The sequence below is a fragment of the Malaya genurostris genome, chromosome 3 (assembly GCF_030247185.1).
Source record: "Malaya genurostris strain Urasoe2022 chromosome 3, Malgen_1.1, whole genome shotgun sequence".
Taxonomy (NCBI): Eukaryota; Metazoa; Arthropoda; class Insecta; order Diptera; family Culicidae; genus Malaya; species Malaya genurostris.
Window position 1 is genome coordinate 13,791,766 of NC_080572.1, and position 25,750 is coordinate 13,817,515.

Below are 25,750 nucleotides of genomic sequence, written 5' to 3' on the forward strand. Positions count from 1 at the left end.
CTCAAATAGACACCAACATGCTAAGCTGAATTGAAAATGCGTGAGTTACGAGACCCACCATGTCACAATTGATTCGCCTATTTGAAGTCTAAAACCCATGTTCCAGAATCCGGCCATTTTTTTACCTGCTTTTCCTTATCAATGAATACACATACATAATCTCAACGTTTGGCTTCAACAAAATTATATTAACGATAAAATCTAGGAAATTTGCGCTTAACATTGACAAGCTTAACGATAACTCAGCCTTACTTCCGAATACGGCATTTGACCGCGTACCAGGCAATCCTCAAATCGAACATCTTTCAACTTGGGGAATCTCTCACGGAGTCCATCGAACTGCTCCGTATCCAGTTGGCAGCAGTTGAACACGATCGATTCCAGCTCACTCAACCCCGGAGGGCATCGACCAAATACATCCCGTCGCAGATGACCTTTGATTAGTTCCAATCTCCGTAGTTGTCCTAGGTAGGCTAACTTGCGGAATGTTCGCGATGGAACACCAGCATAATCAAGAAAGTATAACCGTAACTCGCGCAATTGTTGAATGTACATCGAAACAATATCAATCACTTCCGGAGCCTGCGACGAATACGACCCGATTATCAGACGTTTAAGATTGACGAATTTGCTGAACGAATAAGAGGAATCTTTAAATATCTCCAGATGAAGACTTTCTAGTTTCGGCAGATAAACGTAGTGAAAAGAGATCTCATGCGATGAATATATGTTAGGCAAAGCCAGTATCTTGAGATTTTGCAAAAGCGACAGTCTATCCAAAACAGTACAGTTGATAACCTTGAGGTGATCAATTTTGAGTTCTACGAGGTTGAGCGAAGTTTCACATATGGCGAGAAAAATATTTTCTGCTGTGTACTTTTCCTCTAGAATAAGCTTCTCCAGTTTGTTCAAATGCCGAAAGAAACGTAGTTTAAGTCCTGGTCTATTGGAGCTAACAGGGATTGGGAAGCTGAACTCATTCATGGTACCTCTGCTAAGTTTCAACACTTTTAAACGTTCAAGTGAAAGAGCGTAGATCTCTTCCTCACCGCAGTTTACCGAGGTGCAATCTAGTTGAAGCTGCAGAGTCGTTAAATGGTTCGCAACACTTTCAATTATAGCTGCTATCCCAGGTTGTAAACTAACATCCAATGAGTTCAGTTTGGGTACTTTTATTTGCTCTGGGATAACTGACTTTAGCTCAATGTGCGTGATTGTTGAACTTTCGATGACTACGCATGGTCTTACTTGATCTCCACATTGTAGCCTACGTTGCGGATCGTAAATTAAATGAAAACTCTTCAACCTTATCATGTTCCTTATGGCACTATTCAGTATTGTAACCAGAACGTTTAAATTGGAGGAAAGAATAATTTTCAATAGCTCTACACGTTCTAAACCACTTGGTCTCAGGAGATTCAATATTACATTGAAAACGTTATCCGTGAACTCACTTCGGTTGTCGCACACGAAAGTAATATTAGTGTAGTGACGACAAGAGCGTCGTAGCACCAGCGACATCTGGCGCAGTTCACATTTGGATTTCGTTTTATTCATTCGACATCGTTGGTAGAGTGAACAGGAAAAGGAACTGGGCTCATAAACACGCGAATGATCGGTCACGGCAGACGATCCTGTCGATTTCACTACCTTAGAAATATCCGATCGATGCAAATTAATTTTGAGCATGAACCGTCGAATGTATCTATCGGAAAATACGATATGACACCAACGACGACAAGTAAGAGATACATTTTTCAAATCTGCGACACTTAAAAAGTCAAAAATCAAACAGCAAATCTGAAAGGAATAAATCAACTATACTGATATGCTCATCAATGTTGGTTGAATCGGAAATACTCACCTCAAAGGGTAAGAGTTCGAAGTCGGACATTTCTTACAACGTAAAATAGGTGAAGCAGATCGTCATTCTGTTTGTTTTATAGTAGAATGATTTCAACTGTTGCTGACTTCCCGTTGCAATCAAGTGCCGGTCTACATTAGGCACTGGATGAATTGTTTATGTCTCAGGAACTACTGTTTTTTCATATAAATATAACAACCAAAGTTTATTTCATTTCATTTTGGAGATAAACAAACAACGACAAAGTCTAGTACAGAGGAACAATGGAACATAGTAATGACACTCCGTTCGGATCATGCGCAACAGTACTGTTTTGTAGCAATGAGATGTTGTACCACAGAAAACCGACATCCCAGTAAGGTTTTCATCGTGTGTAAGAACTTCAACTACCGTTTTGAAAAAATCCATGAAGTAACATTCCGCTTGCAGATGCACTTCGAGCGGCCCAGCAATCGCTTATGGGTTCCAACTGTGAAGTTGTTCTGAGCATTTAGCGTTGAAGTTAGTTTTGGTTTGAAGCGAAAACTTCTAGTATGTGAAAAAACACATTTATTAAATAATACAAGCGAATAAGCGTTTTTTTTTGGCACGTCTGAAAAGACTTCGATCCAAAAATAAGTGTTTTTTAAGTAGCAGAAACATCTGCTTAGAGCATATCAACAAACCTAATGGCTTTAGAAAGAAAATGATCAAGATCTAGTGTCTACGTTGGATTCTATTTGTATTTTTTGCGTTTTGGGAAATTAAATTTGATTTCTGGTTGGATATAATTCTTATTCTAAGTTGGTTAAATTCGAGGCTTACAAAATTTATAAAATAACTTTTATACATACTGCACGTTGATATAAACAGAAACAAGTACTGGGGTTATTGACATAATATAAAACAGTAGACCAATCATTATTTTTAGAAATCGTACGAGGCTTAACTTTTGAGCCTGGAAACAATTATGCCCGTAACAACCAATCCCAGTATCACAGCCAGTATTAGGAGATAGATGACTTTACGACGATATTTATTTTGATATTCGGCTGCTTTAGCTAGCTCTGTTGTGCCAGAATCAACATTCATTACCGTATGTTCAATAGTATTCTCGATGGTGTCTAAAAACAAACACGCTACATAAATATTTAGGGTTTAATTTTTTTTAAATAATCCTACCGACAATTTCCCGCTGCATATTAGTGAGACTGCTCAATTCTCTCATGATCTTATTAACGTCGAGCACATCCGCTTCTATCTGACGGAATCGCGTCTCTCGCTCCAACATCATGTCTTGCTCGAATTGGAGGCTTTGCTGTACTTGTTGCTGCTGTCGCTGAAGAAGTTGATCCTGGCCATCGGCAAAGCCGGATGCATTCATATCATCCTGCTGTGAAGCATTAACCAGCAAAACTTGTTTCATCTTTGCGGCAATGACCTAAAAACAAAGTGATGGAATGACTAAACAGTAACCGTATCCGCATCGATATCGTACTTGCTGACTTTTGTAGTACATTTGCACCACATGAGTGAAATCTGAAGTCAACTTCTCGACCTGCAGCTTCTGTTGCTTGTCTCCTCTGCGTACGACTAGTGTCAGTCGCTGTAAATCTTTGCTGGTGGTTGATATCCTTAGATTCGTTCCAGTTTGAATATCGTGACTGAAACAAACCGAACATAGGGGAAATATGCTAAACTATTTCAAAGCTCACTCACACTTTATCCCGTAGCGTTTGGTTATCCTTCTGTGTACCAACGGTCCTGTTAGCTTTCTCCAGAAACTGCCAACTTTGCTTCACAAAGATCGTATTTGCCGCAATGGATTCACTGAGCGAAATGAACTCAGTAGGGCTAAACCCCCCGAAGTTACTGGCGTCCGCTGTGGTTGGCATATTGGTAACTGCACTGCTACTTGTCGCTCCGTAATCGCGTGGCACACTGCCACTGCCGCTGCGAGACAATCCAGTTCCCTCCCGTGACATCCGATAGAATGTAACAGGAATGATCTTCCAATTGAATAACACTTACCGCGTGCTAGGCAAAACGGAAACATGATTATAAACTTGTGAAGGTCTTACCTTCTACAAAGCAGTGAGTTGAACATGTAATTTAGACGATTAATATTCTAAAGCATAACTGCTGTTAACCAGTAAAGAAAAACTAATCTGAATAATCCAGCAATAAAAAAAAATCTGTACAAGTTAGTACGTGGGTATATATCATTTCATTAAACTTATTGTCAATATGGCCTTTTTAGATAATGCCTAATCAATATTTAAGGGAATACTCAAATCCTTACAGGTTGTTTATGAGAAAAACTCATCGTTCTACATAAAGCGGATTCATTATTTATTTGGTATTTTGTTCCATGATACAAACATTATCCTGTCGCATACAAATTACAGTATATATTGCACTTCAGTAATTTTTGGGTTAACAGTTTCTTAGTCAATGTTGCTCCAATTTCATCTCATTTCTATTTTTTTTAAAGGACCTTTGAGTTGGCCATTCATCGAAACAGTCGCTTTGTGGAGGTAAAGTCACATTAATATCAACAAGACAAAGTGATGTTTTTATATTCTCTGTAAAGTAGTAGGCTGGGCTGAACACACTGAATGAGTCAGAGTTTTATGAGTCTACTTCTAGAACAAATACTCGTCAATTCAACTAGCAATCATTATTTTTCACTTACATGTAACAAATTTATATCCTTGGTGTAATAGTGAAACGACACTTCCTGGTGAGAATAAAATATAATTATAATTGCGGAAAAAGTCGCAAAATTATGTTAATTTTAGTTGTACACTTTTTAATAATCTCGAATATAATATATATCACTGTCATAATCTACTTATTATCATCACACAGCTGTCATCCCAGGGATGCCAGGCTTTTTTTTTCAAAAATCTGTGATCAAGCCAAAAACCTGTCAGTGAAAATATGTGGCCGTTTCCCGTACCATAATAGCAGATCGAATTGAATTTGGTGAGCAAAAAAAAAGGTCTCACTACCAACACGCTCTGTACCTTTTTCCTCAACCGCTCTGTACTTTTTGGTGCTAAACTGTGCTCGATTTCCAAAATCTGTGAAAATCTGTGATTTATTCCAGAATCTGTGAAAATCTGTGATCGTTTAAAAATCTGTGAAAATCTGTGTCATTTTTAAAATCTGTGTAGAAAATTGAAAATCTGTGAAACACAGATTAATCTGTGAACCTGGCATCCCTGTGTCATTCGCCAGGTAAAAATTTTAAATCTCGGTTGATTTTTCAATAGGGCGTATAAGCGACTGACAGTTTCTCTTTAATCACTCTCTCTTTCGATTATTGTGATGTGATTAATAAGATTATCTTTGATATCACTATTCTGTTCGAAAGTCGAAAGTTTCGGGTATCATTTCATGCAACGAGTTGAGTGATAAACGTGGGAACCGCTTGGTATTTAATAGAAGAGAAAGTAAACAAAAAGAAACTGTCACTTGCTTATACGCCCTTTTGAAAAACCAACCGAGAAATATCTTCAGACCAGAGATGCCATGTATACAGACCCGCATAGCGTTTTGGCTACCTGGGCAGCCATGGCCACCAGAAGGCTACCAAAATTGATTCAGTTACGGTTGTCAAATCCAATTTGACAAAACAAAGTCGCCTGTATCCAAGTTAGCCGAGCGTTTTTATCTTCTCACCTTCGCTGAAAATGTCAAAGATTTCAATGTGGAAAAATCCTGGTGGATACGGTTGTATCGTTTGAGTTGTATTCCTGGCAGCGGTGAAGCAGCCGGTCACCAGAATGTCTGCCAGCCATATTTTTCCAGCTGGCAGCGTTTAGTCAGCCATCTGGCAGCCATGCGTATGCGGGGATTTATCTTTATTAAACAGATTTTTACCTACACTCAGAAAAATAGTATGGTAACTGTTACTATATAGAGGGCCAACTTGACCATGAGCGTATAGTGGTTTTCAGCCGACTATGAAATCAGATGATTTCAACAATAGTCAAGTTCATGTTTACTATGAATGGTATCGGCTCTAGAATAGTAATATTGAACAGTGTATTGTATGAATAACTAATACGATTGAGATGGTTAGCCTAACCATGACCGAATATTTTTTTTATATTGTAGTTTTTGCTACAACCAGAGTCATGGTATTTACAACATTTCACTTCTAGTTATTTTGAAACTAAAAGCAGTGGTTGATTCAACAATGCTGAAGATCAGCAAAACATGAGCTAATGTTGAAAAGTTTTATGAATTTAAATTCTAAAATAAGAACAACAAAATAATTTCATTAAACTCTATTTTATTTTCGCATCAAATCAAATGATAATATACCTGGTGAAATATTGCTTAGAATTGCTTGATAGCATCAGTTGATCCAAGGCTCTGTCCGGTGGAGTTTTTCCTGAAGCAGGAATTGGCAGTAGGAAAGAAATTATTAGCCAAGTCCAGATGCAAACCTCGATACCCACCTGCGATTTTCCGTCGGAATCGAGCGAATTGAATCCGGGAATCAAATGATAATCTTCCTTTTCATCAATCGCTTGATGTTGTTTCTACAGCGACCGATAATGAATAATAAACCGTATACGAGATGTTGATTTCACTAGAAAACATAACCGTTGCCGGAAAAATTGTTGAAAAATTGAATTTCAACGACGGAAACTATGAAGGCTACAAACTTTACCTACCTGCAAGACCTACCAAAGTACACAGTCACAATATAGAATATTTTGTTCAAATCCATCACTGATGTGTTACCCATGTACGAAATTTTCTACTAAATTGTAACTTTATGTGACAATAACAGTACACCTGTTCATTGACAATTTGTATAGTCAGCACAAATGTAATACATAGTAGGTTGAAAAACACTATACGATAATGTGCTTACTACATAAATTCTGTTGATATGGACTACATGAATAGTGTTTTCAAACTTCATAATCGTCTTTTAAACCATGTATCTATTTATGGTAACATTATTATATTGTGAACATATTTACATGGTAGCAATAACTATTTCGCTTCTCATATATATCAAGGCTCGAGAGCAATTTCACCTTACTAGAAATTGTGATTTTAACTATTTGTTCTTATATTTGAGATGACTACCATTGTCAGGATGACCATGCCAGAAAAGTCATAAATACAAATAGTTTAGTCAAGTCGTAATCTTTGTTGTCTAGTAATTTATACAATACAAATGGTGAATAGTCATATATCATGATTGTTGACACTTTTTAAGCGTATAGTTGAAATGACAATGAAAAACAGGTTACGGTTACTATGGTTCTTTTCTTAGTGTACGGTCATGTAGTTATCACATGGATTCTGTTCATTTGAACAATATGAATAGTGTTTTCAAACTTCACAATCTTCTAGCCAACTATATATGTACTCATGGTAACATTTGTACATTGTAAAGAAGAATATACTGACATGGTAGCAATAACTACTTCGATTCTCAAATATTTCATGAGCGATTTCACCTTCCTTGTGATGGTTATTTTATCTATTTGTTCTTAGTTTTGAGATGACAACCATTGTTAGAATGACCATACCAGAAAAGTCATAAATACAAATAGTCTTCTTAAGTTATAGTCTTTGTTATCTAATACTTCATACAATACAGATAGTGAATAATCTCATACCATGGTCGTTGTTAATATTTAAGCATATAGTTGAAATAACCATGACAAACAGGTTACGGCTACTATAGTATTTCTCTCAGTGTACGCATACAGAACAGGGATGTCAGGTTCACAGATTAATCTGTGTTTCACAGATTTTCAACTTTCTGCACAGATTTTAAATATGGCACAGATTTTGACAGATTTCTGAAAATGATCACAGATTTTCACAGATTCTGAAATTAATCACAGATTTGCACAGATTTTTTAAATCAATCACAGTTTAGCGCCAAAAAGTACAGAGCGTGTTGTGGTAGTGAGACCTTTTATTTTTTTTTTTGCTCACCAAATTCATTCCGATCTGCTGTTATAGTACGGGAAACAGGCACAGATTTTCACACAGGTTTTTGGCTTGATCACAGATTTTTGGAAAAAAAATGACCTGGCATCCCTGTTTGCAACCCTGTCTGTAAAATCCACCCAGCTGACACCGGTATGTGAGCACCAGCCATTTGAAAGTATACCGATTACGTTGAGCCCCTCGCGTTTCGAGCCCCAAACACTGCGATGTTTTGATACTCATCGCGACTCTCAAATTGTGAAAATTATCTCCACTTGATGTCCCAAAACACTGTCTGCTGTATTTTAGGTAAACCGACAAGTTATTGTGAGAGAGTCGACCAAAAATTCACTAATTTTCGTGCACTAAACAAGGTAAACGCGTAAAACAAATGTATTACTGTTTGTTTGTTTACGTTGCAATCAGCTGATTTTGAAGTTTCGATATTGATCACATCAAGATGGTGTCGTGACAGAGGGCCGGTAAAATCTGTATCAAATCTGTATTGAGGTTTCTATGCCCGGTGAAAAATGAGCGGCGGTCCTACTGAAAAATGGGTGGCCAACACGTTTCCTGATGAAAACAAAACAATATGTAAAAGCGATTCACACGCAGCATCAAGCGACTATCACCTGCATGGAACGATTACGAAAAAATAACATTAATAGTATGCAATTAATCTGAAAGGACACTACGTCAAGTTCACGGATCATTTTAACGTCGGATACGTGAGCAATATTCGGCTAAAATAATTCATAAATTAATCTGGACGTCGACCGAAGTTTATTGATCGTCTGAATCGTGTTTAATGCATGCGTTTCCTGATGAAAACAAACCAATCTTATTTGCATTTGTGGTTGTAAGTGAGCTGTCAGAGAGCCTAATTCTGTATCAGAGATGCCATATATTTTCAGAGAAAATCTGTATTACTCTGTATAAAAAATCTGTAAGGACACCCTTTTATTTTAAGCTCATAACGTCTGACTTAGTGCACATTATACGGACATTTATACATCAATGGAAAGCTAAAGTCCCTAGCTAATAAGGTACTAAGTTGATTGATTTGATTGAAAAAAAAAACTAATTGATTGATTTGATTGAAAAAACTTTTTATCGATTTAGTAAAAGTGATAAATTTTTGAAATTTAAAAAAAGGTGTCGGTTACCGGCACCCCAAGAAATTTAGGAAAAATGTAAGTAAAGAATGCAATTATTCAAAAGAAAACCGAAAATTATTCTTTTCGGAGGCGTTTTGGACAAAAGTCTTCATTGTCTAATGGTGACTTTGCCTAGGCTCTCTTGGTTGATGATTTGGATTGTGGCACCTTTGGTGTTAATTTGGCCGGTCTTCTACGTTTTTTTCTTAGCCGGAGCATCTAATGTAAGTAAAGAATGCAATTATTCAAAGAAAAACCGGAATTTATTCTTTTCGGAGGCGTTTTGGACAAAAGTCTTCATTGTCTAATAGTGACTTTGCATATGCTCTCTTGGTTGATGATTTGGATTTGGCCGGTCTTCTACGTTTTTTCTTAGCCGGAGCATCTATTGTATGAGCAGCTAGATGTTTGACCAAAATATTGGCTTGCTTTGTCTCAACAGCAGCCTGCATATCACTGACAATTTTTCACGATTTGTCGAAAAAAAATGGGGTGCCAGTAACCGAAATCGGTAGACATTTTGAAAATGACAAAACAAATCTTTGGTTGCGAAAATTTTGATAGCATCCGGTATTAAATCACGAAATAGATCGATTTCACCTAATAAATATTCAATCCACTCATCTTTTCCATTGATGCTCTTCAATTTATGATACTATGAAAAAGTCAGAGAAAACTTTTGTGTTGATTTTCATGCAATTAAAATTCTCGGTTGATTTTCCAGAATGCCGTAACAGCAAGTGACAGTTTCTCTTTGTTTACTTTCTCTTCTATTAATTACCAAGCGGTTTACACGTTTATCACTCAACTCTTTGCATAGAATGATGCTCGAAACGTTCGACTTCCAAACATAACTGTGAAATCCAAGAAAATCTTTTTAGATCAAATCACAATAATCGAAACAGAGAGTGAACAAAGAGAAACCGCCACTTGCTGTTACGGCCTTCTGGAAAATCAACCGAGAATTTGTTTTGAGCACATCAAAAAGTAAAAGCGCCTGTTTGCTTTGGTATTCGGCACAAAAAGAACGTGCTGCTATTAAACACACTTGACATTTGTCAGAATGGCGCTATACCCAAGTAACAATTCGAATGCCTTATAGTTTTGATTATAATTTATGGGAGTTTTGCAATTGATTTTTCAATCACTACCTGTTTTATGACAACTATAATAAGTGTCTCTTTTAACCAGTAATATCATAGTTTTCAAAGCTTCTATAAAACCCTTTACCTACACTAAAAATAAAATAAAAATAAAACAATTTGCACTAGAATAAAACCATGCAAACACTCTTAATATTGCTTTCAAACATTTTCTTTAAAACATTATTGCCAGTTAAATTCTTTCCTAAATCTAGTTTTGTGTGTGTGCGTGTTTATTCTATGACAATTTAACTCAGAGTAAATTTGAGAGCTCTAAAGTACATTTATGACACATTAGTTGTAGGCTATTTGATTTATTGCTTCTTAGGTTAAGTGCAATTTGCATTAAAAGGAATTTCATGGCCGCCATTATGATGTTCTATATCGTAGCATTTATTGACATCAAATAAACTTCGAAATGCAAAAACGAGGAAATATGTTGGACTTTCATGATTCATTTTCAGATCGTATGCACAAGTTTTGTCGCCACAGAATAGTTTTATACAAAAATGACGATGAATCACAAAAAATAATTTTCATAAATCATGGAGACTTTCGCAAAAACCGCATTTATTTCAAGGCGATTAGTTATAATTCTTATTTTTATCCTTACATTCACAATAAAAATAAAAGCGCATAAAGTTTTTACGTTCGGAAAAGGTCTCAAACTCGTAATTAAAATATAATATATTCTTACTGATTGCATTCAAAGTAGACATGACACACATAGTCAAGAAAAATATCATCAAAACGACAGTTTATTCATAGCGGAATTCATTCCATCCAAAGAAATTTAATGTTGATCGTAAAGCTGGTTTCAAAATTTTCTTGAATTTGGAGTTTTAAAGCAGGTTTATGCTGATTCTTCATTTTGATTTATAAACCTTATGAAGAATGGTCCACTTTGCAGGAACATGCTCTTATAGAGGTTTTCAGTAGGTTTTCGTGGAGTTTAAAGTTTTATTCCAAGATTTATTATGTAGCATTGAAGACAGCTACAAGTATTTAATAATATTAAAAATGTTACTTGGGTATGCTTTCTGTAAAAAGTTACGGTGGGATGCTGGCAAATTCTACAATGAAATGATGTTGAACGCTATCTCAACAGATTATGGTTAAAGAATGAGAGTTTCAATGAGCATTTATTTTTTATATCTTCGTGGTTCACAAAAATATGTAAAGACGAAATTTAATATGAATGGTTTTTCAACCACAATCAAGTTTCAATTCCATTCGTGCCGTGACTATCGGATCGATCGGACGTAAATTCTGCTTTCTCCAATCGCGTGGTGAATTGTTTTATTCCGTTATCAAGGTCATTCCGTATTCTATTGTCTGCATCAGTGCGGTCGAGTGATAGTTCTAATTAATCCGTTCTCAAGGCCGACTGTGAGCTTGTGTAAAGCAGCACTGCGTGTGGTACCGTTAGCCAGCGCCAGCTGGGCGCTGCGCGTATATCGTTTACATATATACATTAGAAACAGTGATAAATATTTATAGTGATAAAAAGAGAAACGTTTCATTGGACAGTGTAGTGAGAGACTAAAAACAAAGTGCTTTTTCCTCAAAGAGGTTTTTTGCACTTTATTGAACTGGAATATTCACCGGTTGCCTAGGACCGGGCCTTGTCGGCCGATCACCCTTCGAGAGCTAAAGCTAAGTATTTTTTTTCTTTTTCCCTGTTGTTCAGTACCATTAGATTTTTATTGCCCCCTAATATTTACCCGCACGGACACATTTCCGTGCCATGACAAAAGGCACAGAATTGCCTGACCTTCCCCTAGATGATCAAATGGATGCTTCTGATGGCAATAAATCTCGCATTAGAAGCTATCCCGATGGGCTTGCACTCCCGGCCGGACCATATGCGGTTTACATCCGGACCAAAGCCAACGGTAAAAAATTGAACCTTCTAAGACTTTCTGAAGACCTGTCCTCGCGATACAATACTGTACAAAAAATTGAGAAAGTACGCCCGGACAAGCTTAGGGTCTTGTTAGCCAGTGCAAAACAGGCTAATGAGATCGTTCAAAGTGAGCATTTCACGCGGGAGTATCGCGTATACGTACCAGCTCGCGAAGTCGAGATAGACGGCGTGATCACCGATCCGAGTCTGACTTGCGAGGACGTTCTTAAGCATGGGGCAGGCGGTTTTAAAAACCCCCTACTCAAGAACGTTAAGATACTGGACTGCAAGCAATTGCGTTCAGTATCGACCGCTGAGGATGGGACTAAGTCCTATATCCCATCAGACTCGTATCGGGTGACTTTCGCTGGCTCGGCTTTGCCTAATTACGTCCTCCTGGACCGAGTCCGTTTACCTGTTCGTCTTTTTGTGCCGCGGGTCATGAACTGCACCAATTGCAAACAATTGGGACATACAGCATCCCATTGTTGCAATAAATCCCGGTGTATAAAGTGTGGAGGGAGTCATGCGGATAACTCCTGCAGTGGAGACAATGAAAAGTGTCTCTACTGTAAGGAGGGGCCGCATGACCTCTCTGATTGTCCCGTGTACAAATTGCGTAAAGATAAAATGAAGCGTTCACTCAAGCAACATTCCAAACGCTCTTTTGCGGAAATGTTGAAATGTGCTACGCCACCTACCGAAAATCCTTACGCTTACTTGTCAACTGACGAGAGCGAATATGATGACCCCCTCGAAGGTACATCTTCGGCTGTCCCTCATAGCTCATCAATTAGAAAGAGAAGAAATAAATCTTCTCAAAAGCTCCCTAGTAAGGGTTTGAAGATGTCCTCTGATGGGTTTCGAAAAATTACAACAACTGGTAGTGATGGCAAAAAACAAGAGAAAAAAGCTCCAGGCCTTGGAAAATTAAATTCCGAGCAAGAATTTCCATCACTTCCTGGGACTTCAAAACCCCCGAAAGTCCCTAAAGATCAGTCAGAAAATTTACCAAATACTGGGTTTGTTAAATTCTCTGATATTGTGGACTGGATCATGTTTACTTTCAATATTTCTGAACCTCTTAAAAGCCTGATAATGGCTTTTATTCCTACAGTTAAAACATTCTTGAAGCAGTTGACTGCAAAATGGCCCCTTCTTTCAGCGATCGTATCCTTCGATGGCTAAGACACCCACCGAGGTCACGGATACAATCACTGTTATACAGTGGAATTGTAGAAGTATCATCCCAAAAATAGATCCTTTCAAATTTCTAGTAAATAATCTGAAATGTGACGCATTTGCATTGTGCGAAACTTGGCTAACTTCTGAAATACCCTTAAACTTCCACGATTTTAACATTATTCGTCTGGATCGAGATGATTCCTATGGAGGAGTACTTTTGGGGATCAAAAAGTGCTATTCTTTCTATCGCATTAACCTCCCCTCGATACCAGGTATTGAAGTTGTCGCATGTCATGTTACAATCAAAGGCAAGGACCTTTGCATTGCTTCCATCTACATTCCCCCAAGAGCCTCGGTTGGGCATCGGCGGCTCAATGATATCATAGAGCTTCTTCCCGCACCGACGTTGGTTTTAGGAGACTTTAACTCACACGGTACGGGATGGGGCTGTCTTCACGACGATAACAGATCAACTATGATCCATGATATCTGCGACAACTTCAATATGACAATCTTGAATACGGGAGAAATGACACGAATTCCTGCACCACCAGCAAGACCAAGTGCGCTAGACTTATCCCTTTGCTCGACATCGCTACGGTTGGATTGCACGTGGAAGGTAATCCCTGATCCCCACGGTAGCGATCATCTGCCTATCGTAATTTCAATCGCCACCGGATTAAGACCATCGGAAACAATCAATGTTTCGTATGACCTCACACGAAACATTGATTGGAAATGCTACGCAAATTTGATATCTGAGAATCTAGAAACAACACAAGAACTTCCTCCGGAGGAAGAGTACACGTTTTTGGCTGGCTTGATTCTCGACACCGCGACTCAAGCTCAGACGAAACGTGTACCCGGCGCGAAAACTAACATCCGTCCCCCCAACCCGTGGTGGGACAAAGAGTGCTCAGAATTAAACGCGGAGAGAACTTCATCATTTGTCGAATTTAGGAAAAACGGAACACCTGATAATTTTAGAAACTACGCGGCATTAGACGCTAAAATGAAAAGCTTGATTAAAGCGAAGAAAAGCGGTTATTGGCGTCGATTCGTAGACGGATTATCGAGAGAAACATCAATGAGCACTCTTTGGAACACAGCCCGACGAATGCGCAACAAAAACACCACAAACGAAAGCGAGGAATATTCTAACCGCTGGATATTCGATTTCGCTAAAAAAGTATGTCCTGACTCTGTTCCGGAACAGACAATCATGCGCGTCGCTTCATCAAACAGAAACGAAACACCTTTTTCGATGGTCGAGTTCTCACTTGCGCTTTTATCGTGTAACAATAAATCTCCGGGGTTAGACAAAATCAAATTCAACTTGTTGAAAAATTTGCCTGACTCTGCCAAAAGGCGCTTATTGAATTTATTCAATAGGCTTCTTGAGGATAATATTGTCCCACATGACTGGAGACAAGTAAGAGTTATTGCCATTCAAAAACCAGGGAAACCAGCCTCCGATCACAATTCGTATCGGCCGATTGCTATGCTTTCCTGTATCCGGAAATTGTTCGAAAAAATGATTCTGTTTCGTCTAGACAATTGGGTCGAGACTAATGGCTTACTTTCAGATACACAATTTGGTTTCCGCAGGGGCAAAGGAACGAACGATTGTCTTGCGTTGCTCTCAACCGAAATTCAAATGGCATTTGCTCGTAAAGAACAAATGGCGTCAGTTTTCCTAGACATCAAGGGGGCTTTTGATTCAGTTTCCATAAACATCCTATCTGAGAAGTTGCATCAGCATGGTCTTTCACCAATTTTGAATAACTTTTTGTATAATCTGTTGTCCGAGAAATACATGTATTTCGCGCATGGTGATTTGTCGACAATACGATTCAGTTACATGGGTCTCATGCTTAAGCCCCCTTTTATACAACTTTTACGTGAACAACATTGATGAATGTATCAACACATCTTGCACGCTAAGACAACTTGCCGACGACAGCGTTGTGTCTATTATAGGACCCAAAGCTGCCGATCTCCAAGGACCATTGCAAGATACCCTCGACAACTTGTCGACATGGGCTCTTCAAATGGGTATCGAGTTCTCTACGGAGAAAACTGAGCTGGTTGTATTTTCAAGGAAGCGAGAACCAGCACAATTACAGCTTCAACTAGGGGGTGAAACCATAGCTCAGGTCTTCACATTTAAATATCTCGGGGTCTGGTTCGACTCCAAAGGCACCTGGGGATGTCACATTAGGTATCTGAAACAAAAATGCCAACAGAGAATCAATTTTCTTCGTACAATAACCGGATTATGGTGGGGTGCCCACCCAGGAGACCTGATCAGGTTATACCAAACAACGATATTGTCCGTGATGGAATACGGATGCTTTTGCTTCCGATCCGCGGCGAACACTCATTTCATCAAGCTGGAAAGAATTCAGTATCGTTGTTTGCGTATTGCCTTAGGTTGCATGCAGTCGACTCATACGATGAGTCTCGAAGTGCTCGCGGGCGTCTTACCGTTGAAAAACCGATTCTGGGATCTCTCATATCGATTGCTAATCCGATGCGACATCTTGAGTCCGATGGTGATTGAAAACTTCGAAAGGCTTGTCGAGCTCAATTCTCAGACCCGTTTTATGTCCTTGTATTTTGATTACATGGCTCAGAATATTAATCCTTCTTCGTTTGTTTCCAATCGTGCTCATTTCTTGGATACTTCTGATTCTACTGTGTTTTTCGACACTTCCATGAGAGAAGAAATTCGTGGAATCCCGGATCACGTGCGCCCTCAAGTGGCCCCAAATATTTTTTATAATAAATTTAGAACAGTCAACTGTGAAAAGGTGTTTTACACTGACGGTTCAAACATCAACATGTCCACAGGCTTCGGCATCTTCAATCAAAACATCACCGCTTCTCACAAACTCAATGATCCGGCTTCAGTTTACGTCGCAGAATTAGCTGCTATTCAGTACACCCTTGAGATCATTGAAACCTTGCCCAAAGACCATTACTACATTGTCACGGACAGTCTAAGCTCAATAGAAGCTCTCCGGGCAATGAAGCCAGGAAAGTATCCCCCATATTTCCTGGGGAAAATACGGGAACACTTGCGAACTTTATCTGAACGGTCTTATTTAATATCGTTAGTCTGGGTCCCTTCGCATTGTTCCATTCCAGGCAATGAAAAGGCAGACTCATTGGCTAAGGTGGGCGCATTAGAAGGTGATATTTATGAAAGACCAATCTGCTTCAATGAATTTTTCAGTATCTCTCGTCAGAAAACTCTCGAAAGTTGGCAAACTTCATGGAGCAATGGCGAACTGGGACGATGGCTACATTCCATTATCCCTAGGGTATCGACGAAACCTTGGTTCAGGGGGATGAACGTGAGTCGCGATTTCATTCGTGTTATGTCGCGGCTCATGTCAAATCACTACACTTTCAACGCACATCTCCGGCGTGTTGGGCTTGCGGAGAGCGGTCTCTGCACCTGTGGCGACGGTTATCAGGACATCGAGCATGTCGTGTGGTCGTGCGTAGAGTATCGTGACGCCAGGTCGAAGTTACTGGAATCCCTTAAGGCCCGAGGTAGACCGCCTGAGGTTCCGGTTCGGGATGTGTTGGCGAGTCGGGATAGTTTATATATGCTTTTCATATACCAGTACCTTAAACACATTGATATACAAGTGTAATGTGTTATCCCTCGTTAAGAAAGTATAAACTCCACCTACAGGTTCGACACTAACATCCGCCTGATTCTCTCGATCCCCGTCCCTGTCCACCATCTTCATTGGAACTAACAAGATCTTTTTTTGTCACTAACTTTTTCGTTACCCCTTCCCTGTCTCTTCACCATCTCGATGGCAACTAATTAGATCTTTATCGTTTTCAAACATTTTGTTCCCACATCCCCTTTTTACCCCGTTTCCACAATATTTATTTTTTTTTCATTCTCTTCCGTAACATCACCATCATCGTCCACGGAAGGCCGCCCCAGTCGAAAACCAGCATGCGGGCCACCCGCCGGGCCTTCGTAGCCTGGGGGTGTTTCCCGCGGACCCACACGGACCGAAGGATGCGGCCAACATGGATCTTCGCCAACGGCATATGGAAGACCCTCATGCAACATTCAATTCACCGGCCACTACCGATCGCTTCTCGAGAATCCGCTACCGCTACATTACATAATGATACTATTCTAGTTTTAAGTTAGTCGTAATTAAGATTAGTAAATACCCTTGGCATCTTAGAGCTTAAGCAGTGTGCCTTAAAAATTATATTATAATATTGAATAAAAAAAAAAAGTTTCAATTCCATATACTAGATTTATAAGTTGACTTAATATGCAACTTCAAGTCAGGTCATACAACTCTCATGCCGCAGACAGAATAAACGCGAGAAGGTGAACCGAGCTGGTATGCTTCCCTCTTTTGGTCTGCTAATGTCAACAAGCCAAAGGGGTCCTGTTAGAGTGCAAGTACGCGGAAAATGCGTTGCAAAATGTACACGCACCACCCGAACGCACGTACGCATGCAAGTACGCACTCACGAGAAGTGATGTATTGTGTTGTGTAGTGTTTGCGTTTATTGTGCATCGCAACAGAGAAGGTACCACTGAATGATAAAAAATGAGATACATACGAACAAGTGCGATTATTGGGTTGCATATCCTGGACACAAACTAGCAATATTTCAATCCAACACGAAATTCTCATTGACAACTACACAGAACAAGTTATGATTTTTTCAGGTCACATAATTCTACATACGATACAATTCACAACATTACATTCACAACTACTCAATTTTTCCAATGATGCAATACTCCACTCGAACAGATTTTTCACACTACGAGTGTAATTTACACTCGGCTACCTAGTGTCGCTGTATGGTTTTAAATGTATCAATTATTCAACGAACAGAGTAGGGCTTCAGTAGTTCAGTCGAGAAACCGATGTGTTTGTGATCTGATATTTCTAGGGTTCAAGTCGCGCTGTTGCTATCGATCTTTTGTTTTTTTTAATTTTATTCGAATTCAAACCATGTAATTTTCAAACCACACGATTTTAAATGTTCTTGACTACAAATTTGTGTGAAACACGACGCTCCATTTATGTGCATCTTATAAGATATAAAATCACAAGATTTTTTCGAACTGTGTAATTTTGTCATTAAAATCAGCAAATTTGTTTCTATTTATCTATCACCATCAACTCATGAGAAGTGTCAAAGCAAAACAATCCTTAAAAAAGCTAAGAAGGACAGTCTTATTGAAACTGCTTTCTAAACCGATATGTAAAGATGACGTAAATTCTTAGCGAAAAGTGTATTTATTCAGAATTTGTGCGCATTTGAAGCGATTGTGCGTAATAATTTTTTTACGCGGAAGAGTGAAGTGAGTTTCGAATGTTGAACTCTAATTGTATGTGTCAAATGATGTTTTTTCTATCTTCCAACCTTCCGGGCTACGCCGTCCAGTGTATTACTTGTGTTCGGTTTTTGTTTTCAGAGTGCTCAAAGTTTTCAGTGAGTGAGTCGATTTCGAATGAAGAAAACAGCGATTTAGAAAAAAAAAATTAAAAAGAAGTTTATGTTTCGTTTATGTCTTTTTCTTCAATACAACATCGTATTTATATAACAAAATGCCAACAAAGAGTAAATTTTCTTCGAACAATAACAGGATCTTAGTGGGGTGCTCATCCGGAAGATCTAATAAAATTGTATCAGACAACGATACTTTCAGTGATGGAATATGGATGCGTTTGTTTTCGTTCCGCTGCAAACTCTCATATTATCAAATTTGAGCGAATTCAGTATCGTTGTTTGCGAATTGCTTTAAGCTGCATGCATTCGACACATACAATGAGCCTTGAAGTTCTGGCGGGAGTTCTTCCATTGAAAGATCGTTTTTGGAAGCTTTCATCGCGACTGCTAATAAGATGTGAGGTACGGAATCCCCTGGTTATTATTAACTTCGAAAGGCTAGTTGAGCTTCAACCTCAAACAAGATTCATGACAGTATATTTTAACCATATGTCACAGGAAATCAACCCTTCAAGATATATTCCTATCCGTGACACCTAAATGTCCCTGACTCAACTCTTTTTTTCGACACATCCATGCAGCGTGAAGTGCGCGGAATCCCGGAACACATACGCTCGATGGAAATCCCTAAAATATTTACAAGTAAGTTCAGGCATATTGACTCTGAGAAAATGTTTTACACGGACGGATCACGAATTGAAGAGGCTACAGGGTTTGGTATGTTCAACAATAATGTTTCGGCTTCATTTAGGCTTCAAGAACCTGCATCTGTTTATACAGCAGAGTTAGCAGCAGTTCATTATAGTTTGAGTATAATCGTCACATTATCTCCAAACCATTATTTTCTCTTCACAGATAGTCTGAGTGCAATTGAAGCCATTCGCTCAAACGCTGCTGGAAAAAATGAACCGTTTTTCTTGGGCAAAATGAAACAATACTTGAACGACATATTGAATAATAATTATCAAATCACAATACTTTGGGTCTCGGCTCATTGCTCCATTCCAGGCAATGAAAGAGCCGATATTTTAGCCAAACGTGGTGCTATTGAGGGAGAAATTTTTGAGAGACCGATTGCATTCAACGAATTCTATAGCGCGTCTCGCCAAAGAACACTGCAAATTGTTTTGATGTTTTTCGCATTTGTTACGATATATCTATGTTTAAATTCCTAAACCGATATGTAAAAATGCCGTAAACTCTTAGTGGAAAGTGCATTTATTCAGAGTTTGTGCGCATTTGATGCGATTGTGCGTAATAATGTTTTTACGTGAAACAATGACGTGAGTTTCGAATGTTGCACTTTATTTGTATATGTCAAACGAAGTCCACCTTCCGGGCCACGCAGTCTAGTGTACAACTTGTATTCGGTTTTTGTTTTTCGAGTGCTCAAAATTTTCAGTGAGGGAATCGATTTCGCGAAGTCAAATGATGAAAACAGCGATTTAGAAAAAAAATTAAAAATAAGTTTATGTTTAGTTTATGTCTTTTCCTTCAATACAACATCGTATTTATACCTGCCAATATAGAAAAGACAACCGCGACTGAAAAATTCTTTTCGGTAATAGTGCGTCATTTAGTGGCTAGTAGTCATTACGGTGTTAACGTTTTTTTGGTGCAGTGCGCCATATAGCTGCAGATTGCAGAAGCCTATTCAACCATTCATGTTGGTTAAAAACAACATTTCATTTCTCTAATTCAACTAAAATAATAGTTGAATGGAAATGGAGTGTGCCTTAGCTAGGAAATGACAGCACGTTTAATTGGTGAATTCATCTAAAAAATAGCATTTCAACTAATATTTTATTATTATTATTAAAGGAATGAGAATTAAAACATCTAAATTAGAAAAAGTAGGATTTTTTTAGTTGTCTCAAAAATAACTAACCAAAATCAACTATTTTTTTTTTGCCAAAATGCTGATTTCGGTCTTTCAGTGCCAAGACGGCTATATTTATTGCTAGGCATGAAAACGCATGAAAATCATCGAGCGATTGTCACCGTGGAAGTATTGCATATATGTGAAATATGTAATAAGAAGTCAAAGGGATATCTAGGGAAAAGGTATGCTCACTTTAAAATCGCCCATCCTACCGAATGGGTGGAGAAAAGACGCATAGATGCGAATGTCAGAGTGCTGGAAACGTAAGGTGTTTTAGTGAGTATTTGATAGGTACAATCCTGACTAAGCCTAGATACGGTACCTTACATAGCAAAGATTGGTTGAACTACGGATAACTAGTCAAATACTTTCAATGACTGGCGTAAAGTGAACTTCCGCCTTTTGTGAATGTTTTGAAAACTGACTGGCTCTCACAAACTATAGAGGAATGTGTATACATTGAATTGTTTGAACACTAGTGACAAGTGAACAACACGAAAATAACAAAACTAATAAAACCACCTATGACCTAGGGGTATTATTATTTGTATTTGGAAATACCTTCGGATTGTCTGTATGACTTCATGTGCCCAATTTGCAAAATGGTTCACAGACCTAAATGTAAAAACTTTTGAGGCACACTCGTAGCTCTCCTCAATACTGCCTACAAGATTCCGTTCAGCAGACTGCACCCATTAATAGAACTCTTTGTCGATTAATACCATAACCATCTCTTTGTAGATTTTAAAGCAATTGATGGGGGGTGAGTTTTGCCTTTCTCGTATAGAAAGGTTATGAAATAACATGAAAAGTCGACTAGTAAAAATTGGTCCTAAGTGTCATATGCCATTCGACTCAGTTCATCGAGCTGAGCAATATATGTGTGTTTTTTTTTTACAAGGTGAAATACCTTTCGGTAGTTGTCAAGCTACCGCTATTGTGAACCAGCTAGTGGGACTGGCTGAACCTTACCCACTAAAACACCTTGGACATCTTGCCTCGATCCCCCCGGAACTAAGCTAAGCTCAATACTTCGGGGGAGGCTGTGCTCATGCACTTCTTCGTTTGGGAGAAAATGAGCTCCTGCGTTTCTCTCTTTATCCATCTCGACTGTGCTCATGCATCATGTTTCTCTCTTTATCCATCTCGATCCACCCCAAGTAACAATTTTTGTTACGCTAGCTTGTTTATGACTAGTTTGCAACCAGATATTCGAGTGATTGTTACTAACATCTAACCACTTGCATGACTCAAAAAGCGCAGTTTCTACTAGTTGTTAAGTCAGCTAAAAATAAGTTGTCGTTACGTTGTAATGCCATACTGAAATAACTTATCTTTTCATAACATGAAAATAACTTGTTTCCAAGTAAACTAGTTGAAACTTAGTCACCATCGACATTATAAACATTGAATGAATCCAGAATACTTTTCTATCAACAATAAAAAAGCAGAACAGTACTTTAAATCACAAACTTAATACAAGGTACAAATTTCACAACGATTTTAAAACTGTCGAGCGGAATTCAATTGTACTTAACTGTTTTTTATGCACCTTCAATCGAAATCTGTTTGTAATGATATAAAAAATAAACAACAAAATAACCCTATGTTCAGAATGCTCAAAATTATTCCAAGTAGAGTGATTTCTCATCATTTTAAATTCATATATCATGAGAACTATAATATTATCACAATCGATGTTGAATCCCTATATTATTTTCTTCGTGTTTATGACAGTGCATAGAACAAAAATGACTTTTCTGCCTTTTACTATTTTTGGCAAAAAGTAGTTTTGAAAAAAGTAATATCCTGGTTTTATTTATGTTTCATACACTTCTTGAGACTCCATATTGTGTTCGCCATATTCAAGCCAACAAAGGTTGTTTTGTTTGCATTTTCGTTATCATAACGTTGGGAAAACCTACCGATAACTATCTGAATCAATGAAGAAATTATATGTTTTAATCTCGTAATATCTAAGTTATTACTACATCAATTCACATAGTAACGATTTACATATACGCTTACGTATTTATAATGGTTTCGCAATCTTTTTTCAACTGGTAGCTAAAACCAAAACTGTGATTAAAGATATGTTAGAATCAAGTAACGATAACTTACAAATGATAGCTAGTTCAATGTTTATGCTATAAAGAAACACTGCCGTCACCTTGTTTTAACCAGCATAACATAAAAAACATGTTCGTGTTCTTGTTGCAACATAGTTGGGCTAAGTGGTATCAGAACTAGTTACGGGTTGCCAATATTGGAGTCAAATAAACTTATTTTCAACTAGTAGCTAGAAATAAAGTTGTGATTAAAGATATGTTTGGATTAAGTTACGATAGCTTATAATTTATAATTTATTCAATATGACAAAAAGATGTGGTGATTTGAAACCTAAATAACTATTTCGTAACTGGTTATGGTATGAAGAAACATTGCTGTCACCTTGTTTTAACCAGTATAACATAAAAAACATATTCGTGCTCTTGTTGCAACATAGTTTGGACTTAGTCGCATTAGAACTAGTTGCGGATTGCTACTTGGGACCTTTGGCGCCTCGACGACCCAATGCCGCTACGTCGCGCCACATTACTCGACTGAACCCCGATGATGGATCTAACCTACACCGACGGAGAGTTTCCTCTTTTACGCCACGCGGGACACCCGAAGGAGTGCCGAGGTCGGCTCCGCGATTCCGGTTGAAGCATGGCGTCCTGTTCGCTGATGCCCCGACGACTCGAATCGGTGTTGTGGCGTCTGCTCGACTAGTCCCCGGTGATGGATCTAGCCTACACCGACAGAGAGTTCCCAGACGATGGGAGTTCTTCCGAAACCGACGTTTTCGATACCAGTACACGGCCCGACCGTAAGGATGCCTGGGTCGATCCAATGATGCCGGTTGGAGGATGGCATCCGGTTCACTGGTGCCCCGACTATCTTAACGGTGCTACGTCACGATCTACTCGTCTAATCCCCGATGAAAGATCTAGTCTACACCGACGGAGAGTTCCCCGGCGAAAGAGGCTCTCCCAACACCGAGTCCCCTGTTGCACCACACGGGACACACGAGAGAGTGCCGAGGTCGGTCCGGCGATTCCAGTTGGAGCATAGCTTCTGGTTCGCTGGCGTCCCGACGACACAAGTCGGTGTTGTGGTGGCTACTCGACTAGTCCCCGCCGAAGGATTTAGCCTACCGCAACAGAGAGTTCCCCGACGCTGGAAGTTCTCTCTAAACCGACGTTTAGACGGTTTACGACGCGCCTACTCAACTAGCCCCCGGCGGTGGGTCTAGCTTACCAGACGGAGAGGTTCCCGGCGAAGAAACCTCTCCCGAAACCGAGCAGCATTCCACACGCTTCGTCCGTCTTCTTAGATGTATGTATGTATGTATGTATGTATGTATGTATGTATGTATGTATGTGTCGAATTACCTAACTAGGTTTTCTCGGAGATGGTTGAACCGATTTTTACAAACTTGGATTCAAATAAAAGGTTTTTTACTTGAATAAAAACCATATAAAATAAATTTAATACATACAAAATACCTGAATTTCATCTGGAACAGACTTCTGGTTCCGGAGTTATAGAATGAAACGTGTTAAATATTGTACATCGTCATTTAAACCGACGAAACAAAATACGCAAATAAAAATCTAAACTGGACTCAAAACTACACAAATCGATAGCCATTATCAGTAAGTAACTAAATAAAAAGATTACGGCTATCTTGGTTTCCGGTCTTCATATGTTCCAAAATTGATCTCACTCACTTTTCTCAGCTATGGTTTGACCGATTTCCACAAATGAAAGGTCTCACGGTCCCATACAGAATTCCTGAGTTTCATCTGGATCCGACTGGTTACGCAGTTATAGAGTACAGTGTGGTAAATATTATACACCGTCACTTAAACCGACAAAACGAAACAAACCGTAAAATTTTTTCTAAACTGTACTCAAAACTATACAAATCTATAGCCATTATCAGTAGGCCAGAGATGTCCATCTCCTCTGTGTGACAAAGAGCAAGCGAAATTTCTCCCCTCGCACTGACAACTTTAACGAGATCTTACATATGTACCACTGTTGTATAAAGTATGCACGCATCATGAGTGCGCGTGTTTATTTTCTTTTACCTCTTGCACTGAATCACACACGCCGGTGAGTACTCTGGTGTATGGTTTGAGCAGAAGAAGCGCGGGACATGCCAAATCAGCAAAAAAACCTGTTTCAATCCACCTAGTGGTGTAATTATGCCTTTCTCATATTACTCATAACATTAAAAATATTACTGTGGGATTCGCAAAAACAACTGTTTATTGAATAGAAATAGGAAAGTTTGTTCGGACTTAATCTAACAAACTCCACAAATCCTGTTTAGGGGCTGGGGTCCACTAGGAGATTGATAGTACCTATTAGCTCTCTCCGGACAGTATCAGCCTAGATGCCGTGTGGAATCCGGCGGAAAAAAACTGAACCAAGAATAGATCCACTGGGTTCCTGTTTCCATGTCGTAAAAGGCGATAATTGCAGGAGTTTCTTTTTCCTTTCAGTTATCAGATATTTTCAATGTTTTACTTCTGATTACTCTATTTTACTAAATTATCTCTTCATTCAACCTATCAATTTCCGTCTAACTTCGAAAAAAAGTTTGGAATTTGGAATGTGTTCTTCTTCCATGTTATTGATTGTCTGTCAGGATTATAAATTGAATGATAAATAAATAAATAATCTATAACTATTGCGCAAATCCGTTGATATTACAAAGTTAATAACAGAGATAATATTGAACACGTAGTAAAAAACACTTGATATTAATATTTCAAAAAATAAATTAATATTTTTCTTGGTAGCCGGCTGCCCAGATCAACCAATATAACGAATTAATAGTTTTAATAAGTAATTAAAATAAGAAAGCGGAAATAATAAAGAATAATAAATAATAAATAAAGACGCGCGTGAAATCTGTTGACATTTATTTGGTGGTTTAAAATGATTTTATAACAACTGTTTAGAATATGTCAATGCAATGAATCAACTATTTTGTCTAAATCCTATTCACTCGTTTATTTTGTATCACGTAATTTCATTCATAAAACAAATAGGGAAGTTTTTATTCTTTACGCGATAGTATTGCAAATT

General features: G+C 38.5%; 2 protein-coding genes across 3 annotated transcripts; both read right to left on the minus strand.

Annotated features, from left to right (window-relative positions):
* Positions 1-81: 81 nt before the first annotated feature.
* LOC131437125 (uncharacterized) lies at positions 82-2,144 on the minus strand. The gene is made up of 2 exons (XM_058606290.1): positions 1,865-2,144; positions 82-1,800 (listed from the first exon to the last, which is right to left on the minus strand). Exons 1-2 carry the CDS (start codon positions 1,892-1,894, stop codon positions 232-234), a joined length of 1,599 nt encoding a protein of 532 aa, XP_058462273.1. The 5' UTR covers positions 1,895-2,144; the 3' UTR covers positions 82-231.
* Positions 2,145-2,443: 299 nt separating this feature from the next.
* On the minus strand, positions 2,444-4,701 carry LOC131438157 (syntaxin-12). Of its 2 annotated transcripts, XM_058607990.1 has the most exons (6): positions 4,651-4,669; positions 4,539-4,583; positions 3,563-3,880; positions 3,342-3,507; positions 3,026-3,284; positions 2,444-2,967 (listed from the first exon to the last, which is right to left on the minus strand). In XM_058607990.1, the coding sequence occupies exons 3-6, from the start codon at positions 3,826-3,828 to the stop codon at positions 2,789-2,791; spliced, it is 870 nt and encodes a 289-aa protein (XP_058463973.1). In that variant the 5' UTR covers positions 3,829-3,880; positions 4,539-4,583; positions 4,651-4,669; the 3' UTR covers positions 2,444-2,788. The 2 variants fall into 2 exon arrangements, with proteins under 2 accessions (XP_058463973.1, XP_058463972.1); XM_058607989.1 differs by having other exon boundaries at positions 4,539-4,701.
* Positions 4,702-25,750: the final 21,049 nt, after the last annotated feature.

What these genes read in the sequence shown, in the direction of transcription:
- LOC131437125 (XM_058606290.1), bottom strand. Translation starts at nt 1,894, where the DNA reads ATGTCCGACTTCGAACTCTTACCCTTTGAG. An exon ending in TCGAACTCTTACCCTTTGAG is followed by an intron (nt 1,801 to 1,864) that starts GTGAGTATTTCC and finishes TATTCCTTTCAG; the next exon opens with ATTTGCTGTTTGATTTTTGA.
- LOC131438157 (XM_058607989.1), bottom strand. Translation starts at nt 3,828, where the DNA reads ATGTCACGGGAGGGAACTGGATTGTCTCGCAGCGGCAGTGGCAGTGTG. An exon ending in CAAACGCTACGGGATAAAGT is followed by an intron (nt 3,508 to 3,562) that starts GTGAGTGAGCTT and finishes GGTTTGTTTCAG; the next exon opens with TCACGATATTCAAACTGGAA. An exon ending in TGTACTACAAAAGTCAGCAA is followed by an intron (nt 3,285 to 3,341) that starts GTACGATATCGA and finishes CTTTGTTTTTAG; the next exon opens with GTCATTGCCGCAAAGATGAA.